The sequence below is a fragment of the Bison bison genome, unplaced genomic scaffold (genome assembly GCF_000754665.1).
Source record: "Bison bison bison isolate TAMUID 2011002044 unplaced genomic scaffold, Bison_UMD1.0 scf7180017864080, whole genome shotgun sequence".
Classification (NCBI taxonomy): Eukaryota; Metazoa; Chordata; class Mammalia; order Artiodactyla; family Bovidae; genus Bison; species Bison bison.
The window spans coordinates 2,119,325-2,136,005 of record NW_011494652.1 but is presented as its reverse complement, the minus strand read 5'-3'; the positions used below and the strand labels follow the sequence as shown (position 1 = coordinate 2,136,005).

Here is a 16,681-nt window from a genome sequence, read left to right as displayed (position 1 = left end):
ATGGTAGGGTGGGAGTCCTGGGCCTCGAGACGGGGACGCCCCGTGGGCTCTGTGGTCAGGCTGACAGCGGGGACGGCCGTCTGGCTGCCATCGGGCACCTTGAGAACCAGCGCTGGCCTGGACCTGGGCCGGCCCGGAGCCCATGGGGCCCTCCTCCAGAGCCCGTTTGCTGCCAGCCCTGGAGTTGCCTGCTCGTTTTCTTTTGTGAAATGTGCCTCATTTTAGCTCTCTCCTCAGAAACCCCAGTTTCCTTGCCTGAAATAACGTTGGTGAAGTTCCGAGTGAAGTGTCTCTGTGGTTGCTCACGACAGTAGGAAGGGATACTCAGTCTTTGGTTCCTGTAAGTGGAAATTTGAGGAAGCCACTTAACAGCAAAATCTGACATGAATGTTGCTGTGTTTGAACTGCATAAAGATGTTTTAGAATAACTTGGGGTCAGTGTTTTAGGATAACTCGGAGTCATTACCACTTGGTTTTTTGAAACTTAATATGCAGACTAGGCTTTTTGCCTCCTGGGACCGCGTGACGAAAATTTGTCCTCTGGAATTTGCTGATGTGTTTTATTTCACATCCTCATATTTAACTATCACAGGGACACTGAGTTTGCGGCCCTCTGGTCCTCCCACCCCGCTGCTCCCCAACATTCGTATTTCACGTGTGAGCCAGTGTCATGTCAGTTGGCCAGAACGTGTCACTGTTTCACGCGCTTAGCTTGTCGTTCTCAGGAGGTATGCTTGAGCCCTCGAGAGTATGAGCAGAAAGGTCTGTTGGGTTGTTTTCCCCAGCACGTGATTCAGTTACGTGTGGGGTAGGAGTGTGTGTGTGTGTGTGCGTGTGTGTGTTGCCTGGTAGGCAGGTTTCCCTGGAGCTGGGTGTCACGGTGAACATCTAAGTGTGTGCGTGTGTGCGTACGCGCAAGCGGGTTCTCCTTTGCTCTGTTGCCACGTGTGGCATGGATGTTCTAGGATGTTCTGGTGGCTTCACAGAGAACAGTTCAAAGTACAAAGACTTTTCTGGCCACAGTGGGTAATCTCAGTTCTGTCAGTCAACCAGAGACAACACTGACTTCAGGGAAAATGCCATATTTATAAATGTGAAAAAATATTTCAATTTTCCCAAAAAAACATCATTTGAATATAGTTTAACATTTATAGCATTATAGATGTGAGAATCAGTTTGTTTTTCAAAACTATCTTCTTTCTATTAAGCCCCAGTTTGTCTCAAAGGTATTCTTTTAATTGCTGAATTTACGCAGCCAATATTGCATCTACTTGCAGAGGGTTTTTGAGGGTTGGTGAATCTCAGATTTTCACGTTCTGTGGAAACTCCCAGAGAGAGCACGGCAGGCGCAGCAGGCACTGGACATGCTCTGAGGAGTGGAGGCCACGGCTGCCGGGACCGCCCACGACCCTGTGGGTCACCGCAGCGTCCTGGGCGTGCAGGGACTCCCCCAGGCATCACGTACCTCCTGCTTTGAATGCTGTCTTTCCTTTTCCCCCGGTGGAGGCTGTCGTGCGCCAGCTCGCGGGGAAGCCGAGTCAGCAGGTCTGCTGAGCTGTGTGTGTCCCGAAGCCTCCCCGTGGGGCTCGCCCCAGCTCCAGGCTCTGAGCTGCACAGCGCTGCAGGAGTGGGGCCCGGAGCGGTGTTGGCCAAGGGGAGCCCAGCGATCCCTTGGAAGAGGTGCTGGGCTGGGCAGACGGTCAGGCTCAGGAAACAAGGCCACACCTGTTGTCCAGGTGGTGCCACACGTGTAGCGTTGGATGAGCAGGAGCTCAGATGGCCATCTTGTTAGGAAAGACAGGTTGGCCGTGGTGCTCATGTCCTGCTTTAAAGTGCCCGTTGTCGTCCGCACATGGCGTGGCTTTCCCTGCGGCATGGCTTTGTCTCGGGCATGTCTGTTCCCCGTAGAGTTCCCCGTATTTCTGAATGTCTCTCTCCTGCGACTTCAAGGCAAGGACGCAGCCATGTCAGTTTACTGCTAGGGCCGGTGTTTTCATGAGTTGCACTTGGGGCCTTGAATTTGATCCTCGAGGAGGCAGAGGAGATCCCAGCTCCAGCCCCACCGTGCGGCCCGAGCAGGGTCGTCTCAGCGTTCCGCAGAGCAGGCAGCCCCCCAGGCTCGTCTCTCAAGCCGTCTCTGTAAAGCAAGGTTTCAGCTGAGAGTGAGCCAGTGGCAGCAGAGTGATGCATTATCTTATAGCCGAGGAAGGAAATAAACCCCAGCAGACGCCAGGCGAGTCTTCCGTTTGTTTCTGGATGGTGATTGTGGTTGGGACGCGAATTCCTGGCATGTGGTACATGCCTCGTTCCCCTGAGATACGGGAATTTAAAAGTTTGCCTTTTTCAAAAACTCTCCTTGAGCTATTAAGGGGCTTCCCTGGTAGCTCGGATGGTAAAGTGTCTGCCTGCAATGCAGGAAACCTGGGTTTGATCCCTGGGTTGGGAAGAGCCCCTGGAGAAGGAAATGGTAACCCACTCCAGTACTCTTGCCTGGAAAATTCCATGGACGGAGGAGCCTGCTAGGCTACAGTCCATGGCGTCCCAAAAAGTTGGACACGACTGAGTGAATTCACTTTCACTTTCACTCTTTGAGCTATTAAGATACATGTTTGTGTTTTCTGGTATAATTATTCCTAGAAAGTACAATATTTACTATTCTAGGAAACCTAAAGTTGACTTAAAGGAACAGTTACTTGAAATTTTATGTGAAACATTTCGAGCTTTAGCCATACGTAGATTTCATGCTGCTGCTGCTAGGTCGCTTCAGTCGTGTCCAACTGTGCGACCCCGGAGACGGCAGCCCACCAGGCTCCCCCGTCCCTGGGATTCTCCAGGCAAGAACACTGGAGTGGGTTGCCATTTCCTTCTCCAATGCATGAAAGTGAAAAGTGAAAGTGAAGTTGCTCAGTTGTGTCCGACTCCTAGCAACACCATAGTCTTAAGTCTGATGTTACTTGAGTATATTGAAAAGCCACTGTGTATCTTTAGGGGATTCCCTAGCAGTCCAGTAGCTAGGACTCTGCACTTCCCCTTGCAGGGGGCCTGGGGTTTGATCCCTGGTTGGAGAACTAGGATCCCACAAGCCAAGCATAGCCAAAAAAGAATAACCAGTGCTTAATTTAGCACAGAGCTAATTAGCTGAACAGCAGTGTAGGATAGAAACAGCCCCCTGTCCAGCCCCTCCCCTGCTTGCTGTGTTAGAGTGCCCCCCGTCCAGCCCCTTCCTCGCTTGCTGTGTTAGAGTGCCCCCGTCCAGCCCCTTCCTCACTTGCTGTGTTAGAGTGCCCCCCGTCCAGCCCTTCTTCGCTTGCTGTGTTAGAGTGCCCCCATCCAGCCCTTCCTCGCTTGCTGTGTTAGAGTGCCCCCGTCCAGCCCTTCCTCGCTTGCTGTGTTAGAGTGCCCCCATCCAGCCCCTTCCTCACTTGCTGTGTTAGAGTGCCCTGTGCTGAAAGTCTGCGTTGCTCTTTGTGTGTCTCTTGGAAATGCTGTGTGTCCCTGAAGCTCTCTCAGAAACAGGCTCCTCTGCTCAGACCGCGGTGTGGTTGCCTCTTCTGCATATCCGCCCTTACTGTTGAGAGAGGGAAGAGTGGATGTGTTTCTCCTTGACTGCCCTGCCTTAGTCGTGCAGACTCCTGACTTCTTTCAGCTTGGCAATAACCCTTTCATCCTGGAAGGAGGTGGTTCTGTGGAGAATTGCGGGGACTCCTTCAGCATCTGATGACTCAGGTGTCCTTTGCAATATGTCCAAACTGCCATTAAGTTTAGAAGATTAAAGGAACGTGATGAAATACGTACTATTTCACTTTTGAAAAGTGTATAAAGAGAATTAATACTTAGGCTAACTTGTTTTATATCTGTGTGTAACGGTGATTCTTGAATTTTGAATGTCTCCTTACTTGCAGGCACGAGTTGCTCGAGGAAGCCCGGAGACAAGGCTTGCCTTTCGCACAGTGGGATGGGCCCACTGTTGTGGTCTGGCTGGAGGTGTGTGAGCGCCCCCTGCCCCCGCCCACACCCCGTCCTGGGCCGCGCATGTCCGTCCCTTTCTCCGCAGCCACACATCACCTCCTGCCCCGTGTCCCCAGCCCCTGCCTGCACCCCGTCCTGGGCCGCGCATGTCTGTCCCTTTCTCCGCAGCCACACATAACCTCCTGCCCCGTGTCCCCTGCCCCCAGCTCTGGGTCGGGATGCCGGCCTGGTACGTGGCTGCTTGCCGAGCCAACGTGAAGAGCGGCGCCATCATGTCCGCCCTGTCGGACACGGAGATCCAGCGGGAGATCGGCATCAGCAACCCGCTGCACCGGCTGAAGCTGCGGCTGGCGATCCAGGAGATCATGTCGCTGACCAGCCCCTCCGCCCCGCCCACGTCCAGAACGGTACGCCCCTCCTCCCTCCCGCGCGCTTCCGGGCTCTCTCTGCAGACGTCCCTGCTCCAGCGTAACATTCTAGCGTTCAAAACCATGACAGCTTTTCATTTGCGGCAGTCGTGTTGTTAAAAGATGGATTATTGAATGCTTCAGATGGATTGTTTTTGTAACAGCTGGGCTGCAGTGGCTTTGTAATAGAGAAATTGGAGTTTTTGAAAACATAAAAAGGGGAATTTTTGAAAATGTGAAAATTGTAAAAAAGGAAGCTTTTGCAAATGTATTTTTAAAAAAGTAAATATAAACGTCAAGAAGGTGAAAGAGAAAAGCTGAGCCCACAGGCTGCCTTGTTTCCCCCTCATCTGACTTGTCCAGCCTGTCCATCCGGGAGCTGCAGACCCTGGGCTTTCAGGGTTTTAAGAGTCCATAGATCTGCCGGTTCACACCAAGTCGCATCGTGCTGATGCACGTTTCCTCTACGTGGGAAAACCTTGAAAGTCCTGTAAGACGGTCCTCCTGGTTGGAAAACTTAAAACGAATCCGGTGGAAATGTGGATTGTTGCCAGGAGATCAGGGCCAGCCAGCTCCTCGTTTCTCGAGTGCAGACTCAGGACACAGCTCAGTCCCCACGCTCGGCGTGTCCACCCTGCAGAGGAGCCCTGGCGAGGAGACGCGGCCTCCCAGATGTGCCTGCCCTGAGCAGCAGGTGGAGCCTGACTCAGGCTCACGGTTATTTTCCATGAAAATCATGAAGGCTCTCTCGTCCGTCTGTCTTCCTTGTTTCTGAGTGTGAGCGTGATGGTGGTGAGCCCACCCCGCACAGATGCACACGTGCTCAGCGTATCTGCTCTGCTCTGCGTGCCCCAGAGGGTTCACCAGAGCCACCTTTTTAGAAAGGAAGGCGCTGAGGGTTCCCCGGAGGTTCTATAAAGTATCTCAGTAAAGGGAACTTCTTAGGAGTTGAGTTTAACTGGTGGTGCCCTCACCATGAGGAGCCTGACCCCCGTGGGACGGGATACAGCAGCCCCCCAGGAGCCCACCCAGGGGCTCGGCTGTCTCGGCCGGTGATGCCATGGGGTGCCATCACTGGGGCCCCTGCAGCTGCTTCTGACACAGAAAGATCCAGTCCCTGGCAGGTGCCTGCTCAGGGTCATCCCCCCAGAACCCAAAGCTGGCCACTGAGCCTTGTCTGGGTGAGGCCCTTTTAAACACGTTGCATGAATAGCTCCTTGAGAATCCCTCGCTGCTCAGACGGGTACAGCGTACTCCACTCTCCCGCAGTCCCGCCTGGCTCAGGCGGTCAGCACGCAGGCAGAGTGCTGGGGCCCCTCTCCGTGTGGCTGGGGCACAGTGTTGGGGGTCCTTCCAGGCGCCGGGCCCGGTGTGTTCTCTGGGGGCCGACGCGGGTGGTGGGGGGCCAGCCTCTGTCCCGCCCGCGCCTCCGCCCCGGCTCACGGGTCTGCCACCTCTCCTCCCTGTTACTGCTGCCGTTGCCTGGATGTGGCTGGCCACGGGCCCCCCTAGACCACAGGAAATGTCTGGCTAACGCACGAGGAGATGGAGACGCTCACGGCCACGCCACACACGGTCAGTCCCGGCCCCGCGCTCGTCTCCCTCCCCGCGCGGGCCCGCGTCAGGGTGGCGCCGTTCTCGGCCCTTTTGTGGAAAACAGAAAAGTCATTTCACGTTCAGTTGTTCTGGATGAGTGTCTCTCTTAGGCATCAGTTAAACGTATGAACGATCCGTACTTTGTCTTACGTTGTGTTTGTTTCAGGAACTTTAAGTTGGTAGACTTGCCCCCTGTAGAATAGACCCGATGCCTGTCTCCTTTCCGGGAGACCGCGGTTGAGCCCTGGGGCCTAGTGTTCTCTTTTGTGGGTGTGCTTGGCGTGGGGTGGGGGCCCTTGGGGAGGGGTGCTGCTCTTTGCATGAGACGTTGGGTGTGGCCTTTGCATGCCTCCTGCCTGCTGCTCTGCCTCTGTGACCCTCGCCCTCCCCTGCAGAGAGAACGTGCTCGTGCCCCCGCTCACCAGTACTAACGGTTCTGTTCTTTTGCATCCCTAACCACGTAACATCAGGAGGATGAGGAGGGAAGCTGGGCTCAGGTTGGAGACTTTCTGTAATGTATTCTTCACTATATGTACAGCAACAAAAAGAGTTGGAGGATGAGAATTTGTAATTTACTTTCTTGACGTTTTCAACATCTTGATTTAGTCAGAATACTGTTGTTAATGGTTTGAAAGCATTAGCCAAAGCAAAGCACAGGATTAAAGAGTACGTCTCATGGACAATTTTGAACATTTCTGGTGGTTAATCTCGTGGACATAAATCACTTTGTTTGACACATGTTCTTTCCTGCAAAGCCTCACGGCTTCGGCCGCTACTCGGGTGATGTATTCCAGTCCCCAGTTGGGTAGGGTTAGTTACGAGATCAGTTGATGAGAAAATGGTGTTTTAATCAATTTCCGACACGAGACTTGCCGTAGGGACTCTGCCTCTGTTGGTGTTCACTGTGCACTGTCCTGATCCCGTGTGTCCAGAGTCCTTCCTGCTGATGGAATTCTCAGAAATTGAGCCCACTCCTGCCTAACGCACATGTTGAATTTTTAGGTCCCCGGTTGAACTCAAAAACAAAAACTTGGTCACAACTGTTTTGCCACCTTGCTTAGAGACAGTTTGATTAAAAACAGGGATTCTCCTACGCGTGATCCCGCCGACTTTGTTCGGTGACACGTGACGAGCAAAGTCTGCCGTGTGTGGGCGGGAGTATGCTGTGTATGGACCCTGAAAGGTACCTGTGTAGCCAAAAAAGCGGAGGAATTCTGAATCAGTTTTCCTGACTACCAGTTGACAGTTGAAACACCCATTTCCTTCTATTTGGGCTTCTGAAGTAAAGTCAATTATATCACTTTTAACAGAAGAGGGAAGTAGATATAATGTGATTCTGTGAACTCCCCCACTCCTTGACTTACGTATTCTGTGCCACTGCTCCAGATAAATATCCTCATTAATTATTTAACCCAGTCAGTAATGACCATCAGTGAATTTAAAAGAGCGCATTTCACAATTACTTAAATATCAGTATATTTTACACTAAGGGGCAGAACTTTGCCTGCATCGTGGGAGTTAAACAGACATACAAATTAAGCTGAGCGTTTGCTTTTTGCAATGGAAGTACAAACAAGGCTGAGCCATGCCAGCGATGCCAGGATTGGGAAGTTTTGGTCTTCAGCATAAGCAAGGACCGCATTCTGTGAGCTCGTCACGGGCAGAGGGTGCAGCGTGCGTCGCCCCCGTGCTGGCACACGGGGGCCTGCTCCGGAGCCGAGGGGAAGTTTGAGGCGGCCTCGGGCTCGAGGGCAGAAGATGTCTCCCAGGCGTCTGCACAGGGCTATGCTACCCATGAGTGGTGCCTGATTGAACAGGATCCATGCCATCACCACTCTCACCTTGCTCAGAGTTCAGGAAGCTGATTTGTGTTTGTGACCATTTCAGTGATGGAGAAATAGGCCCTGCAGAGTCTCTTCTGCCCCAAATGTTCTCTGATCATTGGAGAGCCCTGCTGTGTGGTTTTTTCCCCCAGGCTGGGATGACAGCCCAGGAGATGTGGGTCTCCCTGGGACTGAGCCTGACCCTCCCAGAACTTACATTATTGACCACTAAAGTGTGAATAGAGTATATGATGAGTGAACAAAAACAAGGAGCTTCTGCTTCCATGGAATTCTCTACTTAGAAATGTCTTTGCATTTTCTGTCTATTTAAAAATACATAATCAGCAAGTAGGAAAATAATACCAGATATTCATGCTATAAATGTCAGGCTTATGAGAGCTGTAATTGAAAGAGTGAAAGCACATGATATTGTGATGATGTCTAAAAATGTTTCGTGTTTTATTTCCACTCATTATTTATAGAAATTTGTTTTCTATTAGAAAGTTTTTTTCCCTGTTAGAACTTGAGTGTTCTTGTTGGAGTTTGAGTTACTCCTTCTAGCTTCGTTGGTGTAAATAGTACATTAGAGGCCGTATTTTTGAGTCAGAACATGGTGGTAGTCAGGAGGTATTATTTCCAAGGATTCCATAATGTCCAGTATTCCTCAAACATGCCTTAGTCTTCTTGGACTGAAGGACAAGTGCCTTCTTTGGTGTGTGTGCATGTCACGTGTTTATTCTCACGGTGCAGATCTTGCACATATTCCATTAGATCTACCCCTGAGGAGTTCATTGGTTTTGACGACATAATAATAAAGGGTAGTCTTCAAAATTTCAATTTCCGGTTTATTTCTAGTATTTAGAAATACAGTGAAGTTTTATATGTTGACCTCGAATCCTGCAACTTTGCTGAACTCACTCTCATGCTTGTAACTGTTGTGTCAGTTCATTTTCCATGTTAATCATCAGGTCATCAGCAAATACAGTTGTATTGCTTTTTCATGGAATAAACCCTGCTTGTCATGATACCTTGTATTTTTAATTGATTACTGGTTTCCTGACGTGCCATTAAGGAATTGTGCATCTGTGTCTGTGAGGGACGTTGATATTCTTGTAATGTGTGTGTCTGGTTTTGGGTATCAAGAGAATTCTGGCCTCAGAAGGAGTTAGGTGTTTTTCCCTTCACTATTTTGGAATAGTTAGTGTATAACTAGCATTTTCTTCATAAACACTTGTTAGGATTCACGAGTAAAGCCACTTAGGGTAGAGATTTTGTACGTGCGGATAGATGCGATTTCTAACGACAAAGTCGAGTTGTAATAGATTCAGGTCATCTGTTTCTCCCTTGGTGGCTTTCACAGGTTGTGTCTTTCGAGAAAGTAGGCTGTTTCATCTGAGCTGCCTGAGGCTGCTCCCCGGTGCTCTCAGTGCGTAGGAGCTGTGCTGACGTCCCTCTTTCGTCCTTGATATTGGTGGTTTCCGTCTTCTCTTTGTTTCTTGGTCACTCTGCTTAGTCAATTTTATTGGTATTCATGAAGAACCTGATTTTAGTTTTTTTTGTTTCATTTTGTTTCTCTAGTTTCTGTTTCATTGATTTTTGCTCTTTCATTTTCTTCTTTCTGCTTGCTTTGGATTTCATTTGTTTGTTTTTTTTTTTTTTTATAGGTATTTTAAGATAGAGTCAGGTTACTGACTCACAATCTCTCTTCATTTGTGTATTTAATATTATCAGTTTTCCCTCCAGGTACTGATTTAGCTATGTCCTGTAGCTTTTTAGTATATTGTATATTCACTTTTATTCACTTCAAAATATTTCCCATTTCACTCGCGATTTCTTCTTTGACACATGAATTATTTAGAAATATGCTAATTTCCTGATGTTTGGGAGATTCCGGGATATCAGGGGTTTTTTAGTTTCTAATTTAATTCTGTTGAGATCAGAAAACATACTTTGTATGATTTTAGTCACTTTAACTATGCTGAGATTTGTCTGTCTTTTGAAGAGAGTTCCATATCCCCTTGAAAAGAACATTATCGTGCTGCTGTTGGAGGGAGAGTTCTATAAAATGTCAGTTAGGTCAGGTTGGCTGACAGTGCTGTTTAAGAGGGCTTCCCTGGTGGCTTGGATGGCAATGCCGGAGACCTGGGTTTGATCCCTGGGTCGGGAAGATCCCCTGGAGAAGGACATGGCAACCCACTCCAGTATTCTTGCCTGGAGAATTGTTTAAAGGCTTCTGTATCCTTCCTGACCTTGGTTGGTTGTCTGTTTTGGCTTACTGGTTCCATCGGTTACTGAGTGATTCAGAGGAAGATTGAGGTCCCTGGCTGTAGCTGTGGGTTTGTCTATTTCTTCTTTCAATCCATTTAGTTATTGTTTTCCTTATCTCTTTTTTAAAACCTGTTTTTTAATTCACTTAACTGACTTTGAAATTAGCAGATGTTTTGCTAAAGAAATTTAGAAAACAAAATGTTGAAAATAAAATTAAAGCCAGCCAGAAATAACTTTTAGTGAGTAGAGTTAGGTTGGTCCTTCAAACTTGTTCATGAGTCGTGGCTATTCTTTGTTGGTATATTATTATTATATATAAAAGCTATTTCAGAAAATTAATGTGTAGTCAGTTACAGTTTTACCATGGTTTGGTATTTATTAACACAGATGAATCATAGACTTAATGGTATAATTTCTTTGTATAGAGTTTTGCCAGCAAATTTAAAAGGTAGCAAATAAAAGGTCAAATTAAAGTTATGAGCAATAATGTTGTCTTTAGCTTAGCCTTTGAGAATATGTAATTGGTTAAAAATCCATTTTAAAGATGATTTAAATGGCCCTTGTGACTGCTTCCATGGGGTTTTTTCCCCCTGAATTGACCGCCCTTAATTATTGAAAGCAGACGCTCGCGTACGGGGACATGAACCACGAGTGGATCGGCAACGAGTGGCTGCCCAGCCTGGGGCTCCCGCAGTACCGCAGCTACTTCATGGAGTGCCTTGTGGACGCGAGGATGCTGGATCACTTGACCAAGAAAGACCTTCGTGGGCAACTGAAAATGGTTGATAGTTTTCACAGGTCAGGCACGGCAAGTCGTTCTTACTAGTTGGCTGAGAGACGTTTGCCTGTGTCCGGGTCTAAATTTTTTCTTTTCTCTTGGAAACAGAAACAGTTTCCAGTGTGGAATTATGTGCCTGCGAAGGTTGAATTATGACCGAAAAGAACTGGAAAGAAAAAGAGAAGAGAGCCAGAATGAACTGAAAGGCTAGTACAGTCCTGTTTCTTGCTTCCCAGTGTATAAGCAGCCCAGTGATTTCCTATTTGAAAGAAAAATTCGGGAAATGGCTTTCCGTGGAGGAAACACCTCGCATCATTACGGAGGAGTGGGGGATGGAAGGGAGTGTGTTTGAGATCGTCCTCTGTGGCCAGAGAACTTGTGCTCTGTCCTTGGGCTCACATCGGTCTGCAGGTTGTGTGTCTCGAGGTGAGAGCATCTCCCCACAGCTCCAGAGATTTCCCTGTTGCTGTGCCGTGTGCCCTGTTCTACTCGCAAATGCTGCTGCACGCTGCAGGTAACTCCAGAGCCGAGAAGAGCAAGACCTGCTGTGCACGCCTTTAAGTGTGAAGAACACTGCTCTGGCTTCTTGTCAAAGCACTTGAGGCAGCGTGGTTCTGTGCCCAGGCTGGAGGGAGTGGCCTTGAAGCTGGATGGGAGCTTCTCAGCTGGGGAGGGAGGCGTTTCAGTTACTGGAGGGAGGGGCCTTGGGCTGCCCTGGGGGTTGCCTCTAAGAGCCTGAGGACAATGGAGCGATTTTAAATGAGGTGTTAGCTGTAGGACTTCCCTGGTGGTCCAGTGGGTTAGAATCCTCTGCCTGCTGATGCAGGGGACAGAGTTCAGTCCCTGGTCTGGGAGGCTGGGCTCCACAACAGGAGAAAGCACCGCTCTGCAAAGCCTGCCCGTGGTAACTGGAGAAGGTCCGCACGCAGCACCAAAGGCCCATCACAGCCAAAACACATAAAGTGAATTTTCAGAAAGGATATCAGCCGTTAAGCTCAGTATAAGACCTCCCAGAATGTTCAGAAAATAGATCACTGATAACAAGATCAGTGATTACAGATCACTAACAGTGACAAGACTTAACTGAACGGTCCAGGTACCTTCATAGGTTCCTTCATTTAATCCTTACTATAACCCTGTTTTCATTTCCAATTTTTACAAAGAAGGAAAGTAAAGATAAAAATGTTTGAAGAGATGGCCCCTGTGGAGGATTGTCTAGCTAGGACTGAGTTCGTTTGAATCACGAGAAAACCAGAAGCCAACATTTATAGTATCTGTCCCTTTACCCAGACAAGGGCATTAGAACTGAGAGCTGTGCATCTGTCTCGTTTGTTTTCTGAATCCATTTTAAACCTTTTTACACTTGACACAGGCTGCGCTGTCTTTGAAAGTCACTGGTGATCAGCTGGGTATGTTTGTACAGAGCGGCTATTTTCAGCACTGTACTGAGAGAGTAAATTTTGTGACTTATTACTTAACTAAGGTCTTCCCCCCACACACAAATCCCTCTAATGTGCTGGACAATGTCTTTACGTTTCTCTCTTTTTAAAATGAGACAACAAAAATGACTTAAAAAAAAAAGGCTTCAAGATTATAAATGAGAGGTTTATGGTGAATTGAGCAAGGTATCCAGATATGGTACTGCGTCCTTTTTGTGACGGGAAAAAAGTACATCAACAAACACTCAAAAATGAAAGAAAGAAAAGAAGCTGAGACTCAAGTCTGTGTGTGAAGCGTGTCCGTGCCTGGTGCACACGCACTCGTGTGTGTCCTCTCCTTTCCGAGCCCTGGAGCCTCCGCCTCTGTCCCCTGGAAATGCACGCAGTCGCCTCCTCTCTCTCGGACTCGCCTGAGGGATGAGCTCTAGCAGGACTGTCTCCACCAGGATGGAGAGGGGCTGGGACACCCTTGTCCGAGCACAGCAGGTTGGCTGTCCGCTGAGCCGTGTGCCCCGGCCCCTGGGAGGTCCTGGCTTTTGTCGGGAGCTGAGGGTCAGCACGTAGGACTCCTTCGTTGCAGCTGCATGAGGGGAGCACAGCTTTCTGAGGCTCCTTTCAATCTGTTGTTCCCTGCAGACGTGCTGGTTTGGAGCAACGACCGAGTGATCCGCTGGATCCTCTCCATTGGCCTCAAAGAATACGCGAACAACCTCGTCGAGAGCGGTGTGCACGGCGCGCTGCTGGCCTTGGACGAGACGTTTGACTTCAACGCGCTGGCCCTCTTGTTACAGATCCCCACGCAGAACACACAGGTGCGACCAGCCGGGCTCGGGCCGAGCGGGCCATCTCCCGATGCAGATGCACAGCTGGGTCCCCGAACGGAGACCAAGCCTGACCCCTCAGACAGCTGGTGCCCTTGTTGCTCACCAGGTCCCTCTCGGGATAGTCCAGAGTCAGAGATGCTCCGTGCCTCCGTGTTCGTGCCTGTCCACTTGCCATTCTCTTGGAAGCACGAGAGTCTTTCATAAAATAAGGGGAACTTTGATTCAAGGCGGTGTGCCTAAGAGTGACATGTACTCAGTTCTTACGTGGAAAGAGATGTCCTCTGTGTGCCAGATGAAGGTTTTATTCATTTTCCTTCTGGGGGTAATTGCCCTGTGTGGTTCTTTTTGACTCCTGGGCTCATTTGAGAATGAGGGGACATTTTTGTTCTTCTCCAGAAAGCTGTGTGTCTTGTGTCAGTGCCGTGATCTCTCCACCAGCACCAGCCTGCAGGGCACACTTGGTGTGTAATTTCCAAGAGCCCACGGCTCCCTCTTCTCAACACCCCCTCCACAGACACCACGTTAAACCCCCGACTTCAAACAATATCACAGTTGAATTTTTTTTTTTAAGTCTTGGTTTAAAAAACAATTGTGATGTGCTGATATTCAAACGAGATTGTAGAAAGTTTTAGGGTGCTGTTTCTTTAATTTCAGGCTCGTGCTGTCTTGGAAAGAGAGTTTAACAACCTCTTGGTCATGGGAACCGACAGAAGGTTCGATGAAGTAAGTTTTCAGCTTAATGGTTTTTCAAGTTGCCTTAAGGTAAATTATTTTATTATACCTGTATGAGGCATGTAGTCACGGTATCTCTTCTAAATGTGGAGATAAATTAACTTTACAAGTTAAGCTTTGCTTTTAAAAATTTATTAACAAGTCATTAGAAAACTCGTGTCTTCAGTGGAGGGTGGGTTAGTTTTTATTTTGGGGTTGTTTTTTGTGTTTTTTTTTTGCTATTTAAGTTTTAGTACCCCTCAAAAATATTTTTTATATTAAAACATTGGTTTTCACTTAGGAATGGTGTCTGTGAGTTGTGTTTTGGGGAGCAACTGGATGGCCTTACCTATTCCAGGGCCTGTGTGCTAGGGGTCTGTTTCATTAAGTGTATTGGAAACACACAAAACATTAATTTCCCCTTACGCAGAACCCCCACACTATAGTTCTTCTCTTCATTGGGCCTTAAGGGGACTTGAGTTTGACAAGGAGAATCAGACACCTGAAGAAGCATCCGTTGGTTCTGTCCCAGTGTGAGACAGAACTGGTTACAGCTTGAAGCTGTTTCCATAGCGAATGACAGCATGTTGTATTATATAGCAAGAGGCGATCTCTCCAAGATGAGAAGCGAAACCTGCTAACTGTCAGGAGGAACGTCCACCCGGGCGGCCAGGGCGGTCCAGTCAGGGTCCTGGCACGCATGTTGCCCCACCCTGTACCACGCTCTGCTGTTCCCAGTTTGGGCAAATCGGTCACACACGGTCATCACAAACAGGGTCAGATACAAGTGGACAGAAGTGCAGTAGTAAACTCAGCCATTTTAAAGGGCTGGTAGCTTTTTGGTTTTGTCCTTTGTTTTAAAATCTGTCTTGTTTTTGGCCCTGTAATTTCCCAGGACGATGATAAAAGCTTTAGGAGAGCACCTTCTTGGAGGAAAAAATTCAGGCCAAAGGATGTCCGTGGCTTAGCTGCCGGGTCCGCGGAGACGCTGCCTGCGAACTTCCGGGTCCCGTCCTCTCTGTCCTCGCCCTCCGTGCAGCCAAGGAAGGTGCAGCCGGACGGTAGGTGGCCGGTGGGGCGGCGGGCGCAGCCCAGGCCAGAACGCTGACGAGCTGGAAGGGCCTCCTGCCCAGGTTACGGGGCTCTTCAGTGCATGCCCGAGGGTCCGTGTTCGCCAGTGAATCCTAACATCTGTTTATAAACGTTTAACAGTCGTGCAGTTTTTTTTCCCCCAAGTTCTTGTCTGGTTGAATATTAGCATACTCTTCCAACTAATAAAACTGAGACTCGTGTGTGTTCTCAGAGCGTGAGATTGACACCCACGCTTGTAGAGATGCGCGTGTGGCCGACAGCGCTCAAGAGCTCCTCCATGAAACAGTGGGGTCGCTCTCAGGCCACACCAGTCAGCCCTCAGCACCTGTCCACGCCGGGCGGATGGCCGGGTCCCTCCTAAGTGACGGCGGCGGCCGCCCTCCCCCTGTCCCCACCGTCGTCGGTCCCTTGCACACCGTTGGTCGATGGGGCGGAGGAGGGAGGTGAGGCCCACAGAGGTCCTCCCCCGAGTTCAGCTGGGCCGTGAAGACACCACCTTGCCGTTGTGCTTTCACACCCGGCTCTGGTTTTCCCTCTGAGGCTGGAGAACGCCGCTAGTTCAGGCCGGGTGCTCAGGGCCGCTGTGTCCCCACTTGATGGCCAGATAGACGGCCAGACAGCCTGGGCTGGGGTCAGGCTGTGCGGCTCAGGAGGTGCCTGTGCACGCCCCCCAGCGTGCCATCTGTGACAGGGGCGGCTCAGTGGCTCCTTCTCCCCACTGGCCGTGCGGGCCACACTGGGTTCCTAGAGGGAGTGTGCGCTCACCCGGTGGGAGCGGACCTGGAGGGTCCCTATGGTGCCGTTTTTTCCTGTTAGTAGCCCTTCCCGTGAGTAAATTTATAAGCCTTGCTCTCACTTGCTCCTGTAGAACAAAGTACATTTAGGTAAAGCCTTTGCTATGCTGGACACTTTCGGTGAACAGGCTTACAGGGAAGCTGCATCGTCTCTTCGCCAGAACTCAATAATAGGCTTAACCAGGGGTGGGGGAGACCCAGTGACTCTCTCCTTTTCTAAACAGCGTTTTTCTTCCAAGGAGCATGCAGCTCCTTTTTACAAATCTTAACTGTAGCGTAGCTTTCAGTCGATTGAAGAGTCTTAAGGGCTTGCTTTTTTATTTTCCGTTCTCATTATAAATCTAGCATCTCCCTGTCAGATGGACATAGTGACGTTGACGTTAGAGTTTAGATAAAAACGATCCTAGAAAGGGTTGTTGGGATGTAATAAATGGGAGGTGACCTTTTACAAACCTCGTGAGACAGGCAGGGCGTAAACTGTGTGACTGGCTGCTTTCCCTGGCTTTTGCAGTGCAGCAGGTCTCTGGGGCTCTTAGACTCAGAAGGGTTCAGACCGGTGAGCTGCTCCATCAGCAGCCCCCAGTCTTCAGCCCTCTCTGGAGCCCGGGCCGGAGACTCATCAGATGTGCTCCTGCTGGGCCCAGGGGAAGACGCTGAATTGGGAGCAGCGGGTTTCTGCTAGGGGGTTATGGCGATTTCTTATTCAACTTGGAGCAGGGCTTGGGGCTGACCCAGCGTCAGTGGTGCCATTTCCAAGGGCGGCTGAGACTGAGTTTCCACTTTCTTAGATCAGCCCCGTCCTCTGCCCTCCCTGACGCCTCCTGGGGAGAGCAGCCCAGCCCCCAGGACAGCAGAGCGCGGGGCTCCAGGCTCGCTCTCCCGGCTCATCCACCCTCTAGGAGTGTCCCCAGACCCTCAGTAGGAGTGGGCGCTGCTGCGGGTATGAGTGTGTGTGTCCTCGTGCCCCATGTGACGTTCCA

The 16,681-nt window shown here is 49.7% G+C and overlaps 1 protein-coding gene across 1 annotated transcript in view; it reads left to right on the top strand.

Moving 5' to 3' along the window:
• The window catches only part of PPFIA1 (protein tyrosine phosphatase, receptor type, f polypeptide (PTPRF), interacting protein (liprin), alpha 1), a 74,733-nt gene that overhangs the window by 57,843 nt on the left and 209 nt on the right, over positions 1–16,681 (top strand). The window contains exons 20-26 of the mRNA XM_010837647.1: positions 3,903–3,984; positions 4,176–4,376; positions 10,686–10,861; positions 10,950–11,047; positions 12,917–13,092; positions 13,759–13,827; positions 14,711–14,880. Of these exons, the coding sequence (XP_010835949.1) occupies positions 3,903–3,984; positions 4,176–4,376; positions 10,686–10,861; positions 10,950–11,047; positions 12,917–13,092; positions 13,759–13,827; positions 14,711–14,880 (972 nt within the window). The remainder of the gene's footprint in view (positions 1–3,902; positions 3,985–4,175; positions 4,377–10,685; positions 10,862–10,949; positions 11,048–12,916; positions 13,093–13,758; positions 13,828–14,710; positions 14,881–16,681) is intronic.